The 19,014-nt window shown below is 43.7% G+C and overlaps 1 protein-coding gene across 3 annotated transcripts in view; it reads right to left on the bottom strand.

Annotated features, from left to right (window-relative positions):
• aqr (aquarius intron-binding spliceosomal factor) overlaps positions 1-19,014 on the bottom strand; it is a 45,729-nt gene that overhangs the window by 6,428 nt on the left and 20,287 nt on the right. For all 3 annotated transcript variants that reach the window (XM_030117347.1, XM_030117346.1, XM_030117345.1), the window contains exons 22-33: positions 18,848-18,997; positions 18,698-18,767; positions 17,646-17,756; positions 17,201-17,310; positions 13,822-13,957; positions 12,424-12,633; positions 10,366-10,503; positions 10,190-10,261; positions 9,554-9,741; positions 9,285-9,456; positions 5,874-6,044; positions 1,781-1,866 (exon numbers count right to left, since the gene is read on the bottom strand). In XM_030117347.1, coding sequence (XP_029973207.1) covers positions 1,781-1,866; positions 5,874-6,044; positions 9,285-9,456; positions 9,554-9,741; positions 10,190-10,261; positions 10,366-10,503; positions 12,424-12,633; positions 13,822-13,957; positions 17,201-17,310; positions 17,646-17,756; positions 18,698-18,767; positions 18,848-18,997 — 1,614 coding nt within the window. The remainder of the gene's footprint in view (positions 1-1,780; positions 1,867-5,873; positions 6,045-9,284; positions 9,457-9,553; positions 9,742-10,189; positions 10,262-10,365; positions 10,504-12,423; positions 12,634-13,821; positions 13,958-17,200; positions 17,311-17,645; positions 17,757-18,697; positions 18,768-18,847; positions 18,998-19,014) is intronic.

A 19,014-nucleotide genomic window follows, 5' to 3' on the forward strand; every position in this document is an offset into this window, starting at 1 on the left:
CTGTCAGGTAAAATGGGGTCAACAGCTGAACACAATGAAGAATTAGGATAGAGAGCCTCAACGAGAAAATAATCTAGACGTTTTAAATGTATTACAGCTACTTTGCTTATAATTTTTGTTTAGAGATCATTAAAGTGTAAAAGAGAGCATCTCAAAATATTGTAACATAAACAAAGGTCTTTTCGGAAGGAGTGCATAGTTAACATAACACACCTTAATGTGTCTTTTATATAAGTTTTGTTGATAAGAGGTATAAAAACATTGCTTAAAGCAATTTCAATGATCTTGCTACTTGATTAGTTAGTTCAGGAGACACTTTCAACTCAGTCTTGTCTGAACAGACCAAGTTAAATCATAATATAATAAACTCAGTATATTGATCGATTTGTTTGTTTTCGGGCAAAGTAATTCGGTGATTCGTTATTTTTCTCGCCCGATTGCAGCTGTCCTTCACCTGCCTGTTTTCAGAATTCTTTGTGTGCATGACTGTTACTTAACATCACCACTTTTACAAACAAAAAAAGGTTGATGGCAAAGTACGATTGGTTGCAAACAGGTCACATTAATTTTTAACATGTCACTGTCCGTTCCTGAAACACAACAAACTTGATGAGTCCAGTGAACAGATCCACCGTCATTACTGCAGGATCAACAAAGCATTATGGGAATGATCCACTGACTGAGTCGGATGATATACTTGGTGGACAAAAACCTACATCAGTCTGATCACTCCATGTAAACAGGATAATCTGACTTCTAGATTACAAAGACTTCAAACAAACTGACAACCAGCTATGCCTTCAGTCTGCTATTCTCGAGTTACACGGAGCGGACATGCTGCTTTAAGCTTTTCTTTTGATGTCTTTGGAGTTGCTACACTCTCAGGATCCTCCCCCCCCCCCGGTGTGCCAGCTCTGGCCCGCTGGCCATATGTTTGACACCCAGACGTAAAAGTTTCCAGTCTAATGATAGAAGAGGATATTGTTTTATCTCACTCGTGTTGCCAGATGTAACCTTGACTTTCTAACCGGAGTGTGAGTGTGCTTCCCCCCGGCTATAAATACATCAAACATTTAGCGTTTCACTTTGAGTTTCAGTCAACTCCGCCAACTTGTGATTGGTCTCACGTCTTTGTTGAAGAATCCTCACCGCAACGGTATAATATCAAAAATAAGTAGCATATTCAGTCTAAGGAGTTCAGCGGGATTTCGTGGTAGCAGAGGAGTGAAAAGCCAACTGGCTGTAAAATAATCCAGTGAAGTGAGGCAGAGTTTGGTGGTGTGAGTATAAGAGAGCAAAAGAGATAAGGTGAGGACTAAGACGGAAGAAATGAGTGAAGAGACATCAAAGCGATCGCTTACAGACTGCTACATACAGTATTCCACCTCCGAGCTAAACTGAGCTCTTTGTTTAAGAGTCTCACGCTGATCACCGCGGCGCACAATGGCTTCTTTTAACAGTCGGCTCCACGGAACCGTGCCTCTCCTGGAGGATTATTCCCCTCCGTCGCATCAACATTAAGACTGTGTATACTTTGCCGCGGCGACGCTGTAGTTTCCTTCGGCAGACTTCACTCGGTCCTTGTACATGACTAAAAAGACGTCTCCCGAGAGTTAAGTGCCGACGTTCCTGCTGTGTTGTCTCCCTGGAGGATGTTTATCTTATGCGTGTTCTTTATTACACAAGTATTTTTATAGTAGAATAGCTGCTTGCAGCTGAAGGCGGTCCTGGATGAGGTAGATTTTTCTGCTTGGCATGCACTGAGCACTGAGGTAATTACCTGAGGTGTCCCACGGCTTTGGTGCGAACCAGTGAGAGGATGATGTAGTCGTTCTGCTGACCCTGGAACCTGTCCACCGTTGTAACCTGTGTAGACACACACATACACACACACACACACACACACATTCATTTTGCATCAAAGCACAAAGAGACACGCAAAAAAAAAAAAAAAAGCTATGCTACCTAAGACATGGTACCTGATGTGCTTTGCAAAATAAATGAGCGCTTGCATTCGAGGGAGATGGAGGGATTTGGCTGCAGTGTTTAGAAACACGAGCGAGGCTTCCGTCCGACTTTTTTTAAAGCCTTCTCCTTTTCTTTTATACGTCGTTTGGAGGGGAGGGTGAGTGACGGCAGTGTGTTGTCTTGTTACTGCTGTTATCGCGGTGGGCCACATGGGCAGCCACCGGGGTTAATGCAGCTTAGAGGGCATTTGCCACCAGTAGCCTCTTACCTGGGCCCCTGGGAATCATGGCCAAGGTGCTGGAGGTGGGGGGTGGAGAGGGTGCACACTGTTTGGTTGAGAGATTATTTCAGAGAGACATTGAATGGAAGGCAGCTTTTTCTCTCTGTGGGGAATTTTTTTTTCCCAACCCAAAAGAAAAAGGATAGTCGTGTCAGCCAATTTGTTGTCATATCCTGGTAATCCTGCCGTGCTGAGAAGCGTACTTATTCCCCGAAATGAAGAACGGAGTGGTGTCCTGACTTTGTCACTTAGTTCTTACATACTAAAGACAACAGAGAGCACTCACACTTGAAACTCGGTGCAAGGCGAAGGAGATTGATGACATGTAACTTGTAAACACTTAACCCGTCGTCCACAGCAGCAACTGGTAGGCCATAACATTATGACCAGGAGCCTAATACTGTGCATGTCCCATGACAGTAAGGTTACCACTGGCCTGATTAAAACTGACTTCAGATCAGATCATCATCCGAAACTTCTTGTTACTTTGGGTGAAACTTAAAGAAAAACAAAAAACAAAACAGAAAAAAAGCCAAAATAATTTCAAACTCCTCTATATTTGCTACTCTACAGCGAAAACTACAGAACAGACACAAAAGCCACCATGCTGAAAAAGTCAAAGCGAAGCAGAAAGAGGCTGGGCTGCGCTCTATAGATCCGTGCTCCACAGCCAATCAATAGGACACCAGCCACCATCCAGAAGCCACAAAGGTCCAGCATTACTGCAAGTGCCGTATGAACCAGTCACCATAAATAAATCATAATGTGGTTGTGGTTACCCCCCTATTGGCACGTGCAATTATCGGTGAACCTGAAAGCCCCAAACCTCTCGGAAACCATCTCCTGGATAAGAAGAGGAAATTTATCAAAGTTCTGCACGAATGTGTAAAAGCAGAGAGTGAACGGGGCTAATGAGGTGTTTATTTAGATCTCCCTGTTGCTATGTAGAACAGGTGCAGTACCAGAGGCAACAACATGTTGGTTTTACAGTAGCATGAGATGTCACGGGCTGTATGTTCAACGGTTAGCGCTGGAGTCAAACACGCCCGGTGTGCAGGCACGCACATGTCCACACACATGAAACCGTGAAGTCTTGCTTTGCAGGGACGGGGAGGGGGTGCTTAAGAGTCGGGAGTTATTCTTAGCCTGCAGACAGTGACAATGAAGCCAGATCGACAATCTCCCCAAGGCGCAGAATTTTGCATGGTGTTTAGTTATTTATGAGAAATCTTCCGGGGAGTGAATTACAGAGGTCATGTCATTGCAGCACATGCGTGTCTTTGGACACACACGCTACACTCACACACACACAGGTAGTTGCTAATAGAAGCTTTTTGTCTTTTCCTTCTCATTGTCATAAAGACAATGAGAGCTAATGGGCAGTCATGGATCTTCCTTCCTTTGTTACTCCATCCTCCGATGTCTTATTCATGGTAATTACTCCCGGGAATGTGCAGAAGTCAGACTGCCGGATTATTCAATTTTTCACAAAGAACGGCAAAGAGACGGCGGAGTTAACGGCAGTAATGTCTTCGTGCTCCAAGCTCCAAACGTGTCTCACCATTTCACATTTCCAGAAAAACTATGAGGAGTGTTGGAACATGTTTCCCATCAATCTCATTATAAGTCATCCTGGTTGTGAAATAGAGTTTTTTTTTTTTTTTTTTTAGGGTTTAAACTCTAAACGAGTTCAGAGTTCAAACATGCATCCCTTTCATTCCTCGTCCTTCCTGATTTTACTGACAATAACATGCGAGCAGATTCAAGCGCCACCTCATGTCTGATTTTACAACAGTGGCTGGTGTTAAACATCCTTTCTTTCTAATTGGAGTCTTCACAGCAAAGTAAGTTGGCTGTTGACATTTCCTGGGTTTTAGCCACTGTGACACATTGTCAGACACACTGTGGACCCCGTGCTCAGCGTCCTGACCTTTCAGCCGCTCAACGTTTTCCCACAAGAGCCCCTCTCTCTTTTTGTTTCTGCCCCTCTCTGGTTATCTTTCATCTCAGCAAACCTAACAGCCTGTCACTGCTGTCACTTTATTCCTGTGCGTGCATACTGACTAAGCCCGAAAGCTCGGTGAATGACGCTTTATGTCTTAACATTGCAGGACATTTCACGTGGCTAAGCACAATTTCTGACTGGCTGTCAGCACGGAGAATATACTTTGACAAAGCAACAAGGTAGGGTTGCACTGCACAAACTGCAGACACAACAAGAGGGGATCCGTAAACACTGCGACCCAGCAGGCTGCAGAAGGCGCCGTTATTTCAGACTGTAATCAGAAGTCTGGGAGAGATCCACTTCCTGCCTGATTGTTTCTGGACAAAACGACCTTTAGGTGTTGAGGTGCTCTGCACTAACAAAAAGGTTTGATGCTGAATGTCACGGACATGTTCAGAGAGTTGCTTGTATGAGGAAGAAAAAACTATCACATACTTTTGTTTGGGTGTTCTAGTTGTTTAATTCATTATTTCCAGAGCTGCAGTGTAAACAATTTAAACTTATTGTGGATGTTCTAATCAAAACAATCTTGTATTATTTGTGCTCTACTCTTGTCATATATCAGCTATTAGTGAGCTCCCAACTCTTAAGTATCAAAAATTAAACTCAGACTATTAATTTAAGCTCTCATATTGAATACCAAAGTTTAGTTTATGTGTTTATTTTCTCAATACTTTCACTTAAAAGCTGCTGTATGCTGCGTGAACAGAGTTTAAAGAAAGAAAAGACAAAAGGAGTTCAGGGGATTCATGTGGGCGAGAGGAGAACAATCTAACAGTAACTTCCAGAAATGAACACAGCATTACATTTACCCATAGTGCACACGCGCGCGCACGCACGTACACTGACACATCATTGACTTTAATTTATGAGGTATGCAGTTGGCTGGTATGCAAAAACCATCCTGGTCTGCTTGGTTTCATGACCTGTGGGCATCTTAACAGTAAAGTTATTTAACGGAGCTGGACAGTGAAGCCACTGTTAAAAAAAAGAAGAAAAAAAAAAGAAAAGAAAAGAAGATCTTAACTGTGTAAATGCCAGTTCTCCACCCAGCAGGGATGATTTAAAACAACTCAAAGTCATATGTTACTGCACATGCAATGAAGGGTTAAAAGGCCATCGTGTAGATTCCAGAAAAGGACACATTTGTGTGAACTGCAAGGAAAAAAAATCGAGAACCCTTAATAAAATTTAGAACTGTGATGCTTCTGTACGTGCAGCCAAGGATCAGTTTGGTACGTTGACTGGATCTGAGATGAGGAGGTGTGAAGAGGCTGCTCATGCTGTCATGTGTGTTCTTCAGGCTTCTGATTCCTGCACACACGTCTATATATATGAGGTGAAAACATGTCTGTTGGGAATGTGTATTCCTTCACGACAGGAGAGAGGAAATGTGTCACCCCCAAGTGATGCTGCTCAGAGTACCGACTGTGTTTCCGTGTTAAAATACTGCGGCACATGTGGAAGTGTCAAGGAGCGAGTTTCTCAGGCGCAAACGTTAAGAGTGTGTACAATCCTGGTGGCATGCAGTGTGCAGTGGCGCTTCGGCTTATTGAGCTGAAGCGTCTGAACAACACAAGTTGTGATTGGATGATTGAAAAAATGTTGAACATTGCTCACCTTATTAGGCTGGCCAAAGAAGGGATTTGAACCACAGCGCTGGTTGATGACGTCTCTGATCAGGTGCTTCTGTCCGTTGTACGTGGTGAGGATGCTGATGCGGTCGGCGGGGTAGCCCAGCAGACGCATGTACATGTAGAGCGCCACCGAATACTCCGCTTCGGCAAGGTTCTGCACAGGGAGACAGAAAGAGGACGGATGGAGTGGTTTCACATTGTTATAATAATGAAGGTGGTGGAGGTGGAGTTGTTGTATGTGGAGGGGAAAAGGATGCAGAGGAGAAGAGGAACATCAGGAATTTGGAAGAAGATCATCCAAACACGACAACTCCACACAGCGAGCGTTGCCCAGAAGTCACGCGAATGGAAGCTGAGTGGTGTTCGCGTGACTGTGTTCACATGATGCTTAAAGTGAATCAAACATTTCGGAAACGACTTGACTTGCATTACTCAAATAAAAAGAAACCTCTCTTTCCACTGACTCATCCAACAGAGTCTGCTCCTTTCATAACCTTGTGTTTCTGTTTTCCGCTGCACCGTCTTGCTATACACCTTTCAGAATCCTGAGTTTCTCTGCTGATAAAAGCTCCAGTAATCCATGCATGAATAGAAGACTTGAGCTGGAATAAATTATCTGAGAGAGCGCTCAACAGAGCCTCCTATGGCAAAATTCTGATGGTATAAAAATGAAAGCAAGAAAGATGAATGGCGTATTTTCCTCATCTATCCTTGACATTCGTAAAGAGTGAGCGGGAGGTGAATGTGCTTTCACAAGTGTGACCAGTGACTGCATTACAAAAGGTTTCTTTATTCAGGGTGTCACGACAGAAAAAAAATGTTTTCAAAACTCAAATAGACTGATCAACGAAATTAAATGAGAACTAAATCAAATTACACAAATATTGCAAATATGAATTTTTACAAAAGATACAAAACAGGATACGCTCAAAATGATCAACCAAGACCATAAAAATGTTTTTTTTTTGTCTTTATCAACATTACGGTGACATGCAAATACACCCATCTCTCATTTCCAATTCCAAATCTGCAGTACGCAACATTGCATCTGAGTCTTCCGCCCACTGAGAGTAAATATAAAGAGCGACTGTGTAATTCACCAACTTTACAATCAACACATTCTTCAGCTTTTGCATCCTGGCTTCAAGGCTAAACTCTGCCCTTCAAATGTGACCGAAAAAAAAGAAAGGGAGGGAAGAAGAAAAAAAAAAAGCCAGCAGTATGCATTATTCATCCAGTTTCAATTAAATGTGGACTGCAAGCCTCACATCTCTGATAATAATTTATGCAGCTTCATCAACAGTTCCTGATCCAGCTGCACCGGAGTCAACACATCAAAAACAACGACAGCCTTTGTTCTTCTTCCCCGGTTACCTGCCTTCAAATGGCACAAATTCACATATTTAATAATTACACCATGTATTTAGTGAAAAAAACAAAATCCACTTGTGATTATTGTTAACTATGAGCAATAGTATTACAAGAATATTCACAATACTGCAGTAATGTTTTCACATTACCTTCTTGTCAGCGATAAAATGATTAATCTGCTCAGCAAAAGGTGATTTTGGGAGGATGAAATGACATTATGTGGTCATTATGTATCCAATTAAGAAGAAAAAAAACTTAATCTACTTGAAAGTGAAAGACATGTTGGTATCTGCATTTTTACATGGGTGCATTGGAATATATCGAGCATACTAACGAGGATGCTTCACAGTTTCCAGTGCTGATAAAAAAAAAAATAAAAAAAAAATACAAGCTGTATAAACATGCAAATGTAAATCTCACAGACTCACACAGTAAAAATATCTACACAAACATCTGTTTGACATTTCCCGCTCTGCCTGCCTCTCGAGCACGTTTAACATAAACAGGATCTAATGCCCTGACACCAGAGAGGAGCTGGTAACCATAACAACAGGGTCAGATCCAACCCAGGTTAGTGTCAGTGGCCTGGAGCTACAGAAGAACTAGTGAGAATGAATGGATGGGAGAGAGCGACGAAAAAGAGGAAGAGCCACATATTGCAGGATAGATACAAAGACATCATGGCTATAAAGAGGTGTAAATCCAGTGTGTGCTTTTATGTAGCTTGAAAAGTCAAGACTAACAAGCGTAGTGGCTCGGAGAGGCAATTTTCAAACCGAAGATGTGGATTTAGATAAGCGTCTTACTCTTCATGAGCCATTTGACAACAGTCAAGTACTATGAATGAACTCAGAGGCTCGATACGGAAAGTGCTTGAGTAAACGAGGCAAGCAGGTGAGACAGACTATTGTTAAATGTATTGCCTCCGTGCGCGTGAGAGCGGTACACTTTGCGCACGGCTCCCGTCTTAAGTGCAAAGCCGTGATCGTGGCTGTGTTTGCTCAGCTGTGCATGTGCTCCGAGTGCCTTGGATACAATTTCTTCTCTCGTGTCCAATTTATATCCTTGGAAAGTGAACGTGAGTGTGTGAGGGTGTGTCTGAGGCACAGGGAGCGATAGTGGCGATTCCCCCCCGAGGCGCCTGAAAGTGGCAACGGGCAAATGGAGTTGAGGTTCATGTGACCTGGTGCCTCGAGAAGAGCACATGGTCTGGACTTAAAAACAATAAGAAGCTTCAGGGACATGAAATGCAAGCAGGAGCGTTCATGAAGCGATGTGGTGATGTCTTCTTTTATTTCAAACCATTTCACAAATAAATGGAATGGAAACTGTAAAAGCTGCATTGTCATATTTTTGGATATCTAAACTTCCTTCCTCTCTATTCCTTGCAATCCTTCTATCTTTTATTAATTTCTTAGTTTACAGTAAAGCTTTCCTGTTACATTTCACACCGGCGTTCAGTCTGCTGTGCTGGTGCGGTGCCAAAATAAACACCCCTCTCAGCCCTGTCCTCCACCCACACACAGTCTTGGTGTCTCAGCAATGTCATGATGAAACACAATCTTGCCCCCGTTGTGAAGGACGAACCCACTGGTCTGAGCTGGGCAGCCAGTGTGAGCTGCAGACTAAGCACGCTGATGAACGTATCGTATGGACCGGGAGCTTGAACCATTAAAGTTTAAAAATGAATGAACTGCTGCATAACAACCAATCGAGAGGAAATGGAGGCCAGGGAGGGATTTATGATTCCCTGGTTGACCTCAGTGTGTATTAGTGTTGATCTGTGTAAAGGAGTGTATAAACTGGAAAGTTCAACATCGTGTCACATTCTGGCTGAAAGTACTTGTGGTGCAGGTATTAATTGAAGCGTTAAGGTTAAGCAGTGGGAACTATTAATAACCTGATTGACTGGGTTGATTTGGATGTTGAGAATGTAGGATTGCCAAAAATGATAAAGTAGTGATTGGTTTGCCCTTTTTTTCCATGATTATTATGACTGTGTGTGTGTCTGTGAACTACTGACCTGGTAAAAGTAGGGGTTGGGCTCAGATTCTCCAACTCCATTGAAGTCCTCCACGTTAATGAGCTGGAAGTCAAAGGTCAGGCCGGGGTTGGGGACCTGGAACTCGGGGAGCTGCTGGACGTGAGGCAGGTTGCCCAAGTGCTTGTAGCGCCAGTTGTACAGATTGCACAAGCTGTGGGACAAGGACAGAGAAAACATTGATGTTTTATTCAAAACGATAAATTTCGTCCGCAGTGATTCCAGAAATGTGTCGTGCCAGGGTGACACACCTCGCACGCGCACGGCCCTGTGCATCCAGATCGATGGTGGGTACTCCCAGGCGCACAAATCTGGTGAAGAGAGACTGCTCCATGTTGGAGTATTTCTGGAACGCCATGTTTTTGATGACCGGGGGCAGCTGGTGGTGGTCTCCAATCATGATCCAACGCTTGAGTCGGCTGTAGCCGTCCTCTGGGTTCTGCAGGTCGCGCAAAACAAGAAGAAGAAACAAAAAAACTGAAACCCTATAGCCGACTTTTTCAGTCAAATCAGTGGCCAGGTTGAATGGCTGAAGAGAAAACGGGGAGAGGAGGGGGAGGAAGCTGACAGAAGGCTGCAGAAGATGTTTTTCCTTAGGAAAGAGAGATAAAGAGAGCAGAACTGGCAGCCTGTTGGATCGGCTGATGTGCTTAACGATCTCATCTGTACATAAAAATTAGCACTATCTCAGATAATTAGGCACAACTACCCAAGACAAACTCCATTACTATGTTTGCAGTACATCAGAGCAGCCTAACAAGGACAGTCAGGTAGTAGATAAGACTGGTGTATAAACTTGATTAAGAGGTTTATCTCCTGCATTCCTGGCAATTTGTCGTAATCATAAAGCATATCAGGAATACAGGGTTCAATCGGGAGTATGTTACCTGTAACAACAGAGGGATGAAGGTCTCGATCTCCAGGATTTGAGCAGCTTCTTCCATCAAGATGTTGTCATACTTGAAAATTAAAGGGGAAAAAAATGGAAATTTAACACAAACATTCACAAAAAAAACGTAGAAGCTTAAAGCAGTGGAAGGTTTGTCTGCCACAGAAAGTGTACCTTGAATCCCAGCTCCACCAGATCGTGCCGTTTGAGGGCGGCGTGTGTGCAGGTCATGGCGATGATTTTGGCTTCCTTCACCAGGAGATACTTGGAGCGGTCGAGTCCACTTCTCAGCAGCTCAAAGGCCCGGAACTCCTTTAGGGCACAAGGGAGAGAAGATGAGGGTCAGAGGAAGAAAGAGTGACTAATTAAGTTGGTCAGAAGTTATAAAGTCGTCATTTATTCATGTCTTCTTCCTTTTTTTTTTTTTTTCCCAGCCTGACGTGAGGAGAAAGTTTAACGGAATAGTGACAAAAGGGTGGATGGCTCTGAACCTCAGCAATGTCACAATAGACAATTAAATGATAGCAACACCGAGTGCCCTGCTTTTGTGACGGGATGCCGTATCATTAACATAATCCCACTTCTTTCTCCTCTCATTAGGACTGAGCCTCTATCTTTTCCCATGATGCAGTGATTAAGCGACCAGCCAGCCACGGGGCTCCTCTGTGGAGAATTCACTGGATGCAGTTTGCTGTTGTTGGAAAACAGCAGCTCCAGGAGCATTTTGGTGCAGTTTTATTAGAGTTTATTCAGCTATGGACAAAATTAGGAATAAATACTATTTTAAAAAAATTACAAATCAGTTCACTTTAGAGGGGTGAAATCATCCATGGCACTACAGGGGGAAAAAAAAACCCACTGTGGGAGAGGCACAGAGGAGGCGTGTGGGTAAACAGGCACGCTATTTTCAGGTCGCCACAGGAACTGCGCAGGGCAGGGAAGGAGGGAGGGATGGAGGGAGTGAGAGAGGAGAAGACTCGGACAGCACTGGGACATAAATATTTGATGTGTTACTATTTTTGCATTAATATTAAACCAATCAAAACATGCAATATTGATGAGCTCTATTTTTAACCCCCATGGCTCCAGAATGGTTGAAGTGTGAAATGAGGATGGTGGGGACTGGGGAGAGGAAGAGGAGTGAAAAACAAAAAAAATAACTTAGAGAGGGGGTAAGGATATAGCAGGAGTGCAGAGAAGTGAAAATAACAGGTCAACGCAGGAGCCCAGGAGGCAAAAAAACGCCTGTGACTGTCTGTCTAGCAGTAAATTGGGAGGACATCCCGATGACGGCTTATTTAAAACTGCTTTTACATTTCAAGAGGCAGACAAGACAAGCGCATTCAGCACAAAGTTGCTTTTGTTACAATGCACCACACACAGCAATAGCTCTTAATGGGCGTACAGATTTCACTGCAGCATGGGTGAGGCCGAGGGAGGAGGGAGAGGCGCGGCGATGCAGTGATACAGAGGCCAGCCAGATAAATCAAGGTCACCACACATGTTGGGATATTACCTCCAGCCAATAACTTCTTTATTGCTTTTCAGAGACCTTCCTGGTGTTCCCATAAATCTGAAATGTTTTTGTTATCCCTATAGAAATATCCGAAGGGCCGAGGGAGAACGATAAAGTATCTCGAGGAGTGAGAGAATACAGTGACAGAATAAAAAAAGTGAGCAGTAAAAGCCTTAATGATGATATCTGGCCGTTTATTTCAGCAAGGATCTGTTAAGCACCATTTAAAATCCACTGTTTACAATACATGGACAGTGGGGGGTTTGATGTGATGAGATGGAAGCTCGCAGGCTGCAAATGCAACCAGGAAGAGTCGGAGCGCTCACTATTAATCTGCAACAATCTGTTTGTGTGGCAGACAGGAAGGCAACTCGGTGTGCGTGAGAGAAGACGCAACACCTGCACACACAGCTGTGGCAAGAAAAAAAAAAAAGAAGATGAAATACAGCTGGCAGAGCTTCTGTGGGAACGAAAACAAGAAACGGAGCTCAGATCTCCACCACCAAATCAAGTTTGGGCTGCACGGCGGTCTGGTGATTGTTAACACGCACTAGCTGGTCTTTCTGTGTTCATATACAATGTTTAGATGTAATGATGCGAGCTCTAGAAAGAGAAATAAATCGCTTTATTTCTCTGGGAAAACCTCTCGTCTCCCACTGGGCGTTGCTCAGGAGGAGTGAGGAAAACTGGCACATTCACGGCCGTGACCTTCTTACCTCCAGCTGGGTGAATATCTTCTTGATGTGGCGGTAGCAGCCTTCTGCGATGTCCATGTCCTCCTCGTAGGACCGGCCCTTGAACACGGGCTGCGGGGCGTTGGAGAAGTACTTGTGGAAGGGGAAGTGCGCGGCGACGGCCTCCGCCGCCACCTCCTTGCCCTGTTTGGGCCTGACTTTGCTCATGTACTCCTCCCAGCGCGAAATCACCTGTGGAGAGAGTCCACATTCATTTAACACCCTCTAAATAAGTCCCAGCGGTGATATTTCAGAGTTCTGCTTGTTTTTGTGTCCCCACATAAACAAAAACACAAGCCTTCTGAATAAAAAAAAGGCAGTTTTCTGACACTTTCTAATTGCTTGAAAGATGTTGCTGTCTACAAAAATGCTGTATGAGCACAAGCAGAGAGAGAGAGAGAGAGAAAAAAAAACAGACAGAAATGAACAAATGAAAACAGATCGCTTCACTCTTAGGGGCCCCCACTGAGCACCTAATAAACCAGCTTCAACCAAACAGCAGGGCACCCTACTTCTATAAATACCTCTACGAAAAACAACTTTAAGGAACGCATTAATGAGTCTGCTGGAGGACGCAACTTAATTGCATGTTAAGTGTCTGTCTGTATGCGCGATTAGGACCGCCATGGAAACCTTAAGCATCTCTATATATGTACAAGACGGAGACGTTGGCTGAAGATATCTTCAAATTTCACTGCTGTGGAGTTTTGAGAGCTAAAATAAAAACTAAGGAACCATAATAGGCTGGCAAAACACGAATATGGCAACACAAGAAAAACTCTTTTTAATATGGAGCTGGGTTGATCACCATATTTTAAAAGCAGCGCACTGAAAACGATCTGATATAGGATGTGATATGAACGGCATACACAACCAAAGCGATGCCCCGGGCATATTTACTTGTGTTGATAAATGTCTGGTGCTACTGTTGTAAAGTGAGACTGAAGTGACAGCGAGATAAACAGTTTCCTACTCCGGCTTCTGCTGCAGATGACACCCTGCGCTTGTTTACGCTACAAATGTCTATTTTAGAAGCCTTACAGTGAGGAATGGGAAGGCGAGTGTCTGCAGTAGCATTTCTGCTGCAGTGTGAGGGGACGCTAATAATGAGGAGGTGACAGGGGGAAACAGCGAGGGCTGAGCGGGTTTCTAAATATTTGCAGTCGAGGCGAAAAGAGCAGTGAGTCTGGGGGATTGAAACTTCAATAAAGTCTGTATTTGATTGGCATCGAGGGTCTCAGGAACAAGGCCCGACGTTACAGAAATCCATTCTAATTAATTCAGTGAAAATATCTCCCGGATCGCTCTAAAACGCGCTGTCTGTGAATCGATGGCAAAATCCAAACGCAGGTTTAAAACACGCCGAGTCAAGAGCGTCACCTGGTAGAGGTAGAAGTGCCCGGCGGTCTCGCAGGTGTAAGAAACATCTCCGGGAACGTCCAGGCTCTCCTGTAACCTCCCAACCTCCCTGAGCAGCTCCAGCCGTCTGGCCAGGACGTAGTTTACTCTCCCGTACCTGCAAACAGTAGAAGCAGTGCAGCAGGTCAGAAACAGGAAAGGAAAAACAAAAACATGCAAAATTACTGACATAAACTATCGCAAGGAGCAACTTTATCCGAGTTATAATAGCATTGCACTGAGTAAAAATGAATAAAACACACAGCTTCTCAAATAACTGCAACACAATGGAAGAAAAAATATTTCCAACTGCAAAACTTTCACATTTTTAAGATTTACAAACACACATACTGAAATCATAGAAGTTTCATGGTGTTATACTTTGATCCGATTGAGTGAGATCAGATATTATTCTTATTTTGAGGTATCATAAAACATTAACTTTTCAATAATATCCTACTGTTTTGAAAAGAACCTGTCTAAAACTTTCTGTATATATGTATTTAAAACTTTTTTAGCTCTGAACTTAAACTTTAAGTAGCTTTGGAGAACAGTAAATTGACATAATTACATAAAACCCATAACGCTTGTAATATGAGACTCTTTAATGGCTGTTTTAATTACTGCTCTGATATAAACATTCACTGTCGAAAGGGATTGTAAGTTTTTGAGGGGCGCCGGTAATTAAGGACACACATGCAAGCAAACCGAATCCAGAGACAAACATCCAACCCCAGAAAATAAATTAATCTGAAAATTAATTCAGAAATATAACAAACAGGGTTGTCTTGAGATTTTTTAATTAATTGTGTAGAATTTTAATTGCTTAGCTGTGGTCGCCTGAGGACATAAACTCATACGCAGAGTAAAATGTGCTTGAAAAAAACATAAAACGAAAATATTACTAATAATGACTCATTTATTCCAGAGGTTACTAAGGACAGCGGCTGTACTCAACTACACAGTATTTTCTGGAGTCTCCATCGTGCATCTTATTATGCAGCTTAAAAGCAATTATCAGACGGCGACGGGACGAAACGCAGAAAGACAGGAAGTAGGAGGGGCGCGGGATAATAACAGAGGTGAGGACTATTTTTAGATCCTCTCCAAAGATTCTCAGTCAGCAGATGACTCAAAGACGACGACACCGCTGCGCCTGTTTGGCCTGAATAACGTTAAATAAAAATGGCAGGCGACCTCGCTTGTCTGGATGATACACCTGGAACCGATCCGCCCAGACGAAAAAAGATCGCGTGAATCCGCACTGACCGAAAAGACGATCACATCAAATACTTGTCAGATTTGCAAATAGCAGCAGGCTCCTGTGTCTCCATTCTCCCTGTGAGGTGGCATAATGACCTCCTTTTTTTTTTTTTAAACTTGGGAACAAGGTTAGAAATGCAGACTACTCACAACCGAATCCGGCCTCCCCGATGCTGCCTTTCAGAATCTCATTAAAACTGCACAAAATTCATAATGAAACGCGGGGAAGTATTGTTAATTGATGCTGTAGCTTCCCCTTTGTTAGGCATTCAGAAAAGCACTGCCAAGCGTCTTTTTTTTTTTTCTTTCTTTCTTTTCTGTACAGTGTTAATTAAAACTCTCCGACTCTCTCCTCTCGCTGGTGTCAGTGGGGTGGAAAGAAGTGTGGAGTCTGCATGTTGTTATGAGGCAGGCAGGCAGGAACATATTAAATGCTGCTAGCTAAAGCTCTTTTTCTTTTATGTCTGTGTCGCTGCATAATTTAGGAATGCGGGAGATGTGCAGACCGCCGGTTTCGCACGGCACTATTCATACTACAGCCATGGACTCACAATGAGCTCGGGTCACTATGGGTACGGCGGATGAGAGGCGAGTACAAGCCCGCCCTTCCCTAAAAGCTACAGGGTGTATTGTGCTCATTACCGCAGACGGACGGCGTGGTTATTAACAATGTATAAGGGATCCTTAAATAGTAAGAACATGAAAACTGTGTCCATATTCAATGGCACTATTTTTATTTAGCGAGAGCTAAAAACACTTTGCTAGTAGAAGAAGGCAGGGGGGGGGATAAAAAGAGCTCCTCCCTGATTCATCCTGTGCTCGTGGTAAATATAGTAGCAGTCATGGAGAACTGTAAATGTTTTGGGTATCTTGAGATAATCTGTCGTTCTCAAGTCTGTCAGGAGCGCTTAAAATGCGCTGCCCCCACCTTCTCTATTCCCGGCCCACTACGATCCCGTAGTAAGGACTGAGTCACTTTCCTTCAAGGCGTTTCACAACACACACACATCCACACACACACACACAGCAGCTGAGAACTACTGGGACTTCTTTCAGGGGCTCGGGTGGTTTTTTAATGAAGGCCATTTGTTGTTTGTTCTGCCACAGCTCCAACATGAGAAGGACTTCTGCGTGTTTCATCTGCGTTTAAACGCTGTGTGGGTTTAAATCAGATCATTTCCTCCATCAACGACCTAAACTTCATGAAATGAGCTGAACAAACCGTGTTTTCCAAAACTGATGAAAATTTGTAATAGATTTTGTTCATTTCGTGCCTTATTTTGCGGCACAATATTTAGAAGTTCCGAAATTTTTTGTGTTTCATTTTTTCCTCTACAACTATGTTACACACTTCATATGACAGACTTCATAAGACTGACACAAATAGTTGGAGCTGGGCAAGCTTAGATCAATATTTCATATTAAAATCAATTCCCCAAACTTCCAGAATAATTTACGGTGACTTTTGCATCATTTAACCATGTGCAGTTACGATACTGGGCCGATTGCAACAATATTTTTTCCCTGAAAAAGCGGAATTATGTTGTAATCAAGGTACAATGTTTAGTATGTCTAAAAATGTACTGTTACATCTGTAAAAATTCTTCTTCACTTCTTCTCAAAAAGGCTTTAACAGACCGACGGTGTTCATGTGTTCAGGAATAGAGATGAACGGGTTAACGGGGCACGCAGGACTGCGGAGGCAGATCTCTTACACTGGTGATAAGTTCTGAGAGTCCAGTGATGCTTGATGAAGATAAAGCGCAACTGCGGCCTGGCCTTTGAGAGGATTGAAGAGCTCTGTCACCCTGCTGGCCCGGGCTCATTATGCATGTGGCCAGCTGCTATTGTGTGTGTGTGTGTGTGTGTGTGTGTGTGTGTGTGTGTGTGTGTGTGTGTGCGTGCGTGTGTGTGCGCGTGTGCACGCGTGGTCAACTGGCCTCAGCAATGCAGAAGCAAGAGTTTGCTCATTTGCTGAATGCACTTTCACACATGGGCGTGTGAATTCACGCTGTCTCACTTTACATGTGTTTGTTTGTTTGTTTAGGTGCACCTAATCGTGTGTGTCCCGGCCGCACCTGTCGCCTGCTGTCCTCACCTGCTGAAGTCCTTCTCCGTTTCCAGCTCCTCCTCTCCGTGGCCCAGACGCAGGAGGTGGCGCTCGTCAATGTCAAGAGCCATGATCTTTTCAAACAGCTGGTTCAGAGCCTGGCGATCAAGAAAACCACGAAGCGCACTGTTAGAAATGGAAAATCCATTTGATGTGAACTGGATGGTAAGCTCAAATGGCCAGGGTGTGTAGCAGGAGCTGTGCTTTGAGTGGATAAGGGTCCTTCTGGTGTGAAAAAAAAACAGCTGATTACTTTATGATAAAATACTAAGGGGAGAAGATTGGGGCACAAGAGAGCTAAGATTTAAGTTTTTCCTTTATAGTTTGAATCTGACTGGTTAATGGGCAGTTCAGAGCTCAGGCTGCAAAGAAGCCTGATGTTTCATCAGGAAGTTCAAAAACCTGTGTGGAAGTGCTGTGTGTGTGGGTTTACCTGATTTGAGTGTGTTACGATGAGGGTCCTCTGTTCAGGAAAGTTATGATAAAGATTTGAGATGATCTGAACGGCAACGTCGGTCTTTCCTGTGCCGGGAGGGCCTACAACCTGGAGACAGAGCAGCATGGGAAGAAGGGTTTAGAAATTTCAAATAGCTCAAAAAACAATCACACGTGTGAATCTGCAGACACTGCTTTGAATAAAACCTAGTTGCAAGATCATGGGCATGTCACAACAGGCCAAACTAGATCCCCACTGTCAGCCGTGGACAGATGAACCCAATGTAACGTGGTGCCACTGGGCCTGCTGGGACAGAACAGCTAAAACAGCAGAGAAAACCACGGAAAAATAAAACAACGCGTACAAACCTTTCAAGCCTCCCTTTTGTACTCACCATAAGAATGCTATTAGCAATTCATCCCTGTATACAAGTTACCACGATAATAAGCCTCATACTTACTTAACTGGGGAGAGCAGAACATTTAATTCACTGAATGAATATTCATGAAACGGGCTGGTCGTAGTGTGGGTCTCAGGTGAGTAATCGCCGCTAAAATTAGTCGGTACAATTACATATTCCTGCATAAATCAGCGCATAATCAGCCCCTTGGTTTCCCCCAGAAAGCTGGGCAGTGTACGATCTACTACGTGTTTGCTATGGCTGCTAATGACTGTGACACATGCCAATAGGGGAGGGTGGAAGGGGTGAGGAGAGGGGCAGAGGGAGGCACGCATGCCGAGTTGTTTTACGACTCTGTTGTCCTTTGCCATATTTACCTCGGCAAACCGAAGCATAAATAACTCCAGCCAAGCAGCGAGGGTCCAATCAGCACAGGCTGCGTTACTCTTGACATAACAACAGTCGGATGGAATACCTTTGTTGTGAACGTGCAGGTAAAATTGGTGCCACTTTAGCGCTTTGAAATTTCTTTTTGTGCTGAAGCCAAAACAACAGATGGGCTTTCAGTGAAACTTCTGAAAAGCGAGGACACATTTGTCTGAAAAACTACTTCTGCATAAAAAAATAAAAAATAAAACTGAATTCATACCATGGTTAGTCCCGGCTGCATCCCGGCTCGGATGGCTTCGATCTGAGTGGGTGTGAACTGAATTGTATTCCTGCAAGAAATTTGAATTCACCGTTTTATTCGAGCAACTCCTATCAAGCAATAAATAAGCTCCAGGTTTTAGAGTCTCACCGTTTGGGCTGGTTGTAGGGATACGGTCCCCGATTTGGAGTCACGTAGGGTTCAACGATCAGAGTCCTGTCCTCCTCTTTTTCCTCCTTTTCTTCCTCGGCCTTCCTCTTCTTTCCTTTGTTGGCACTGTCTGTGATGGGGAACTTGATTCTGTTGAGGCAAGCACG

The sequence above is a fragment of the Salarias fasciatus genome, chromosome 19, assembly GCF_902148845.1.
Source record: "Salarias fasciatus chromosome 19, fSalaFa1.1, whole genome shotgun sequence".
In the NCBI taxonomy this organism is placed as follows: domain Eukaryota; kingdom Metazoa; phylum Chordata; class Actinopteri; order Blenniiformes; family Blenniidae; genus Salarias; species Salarias fasciatus.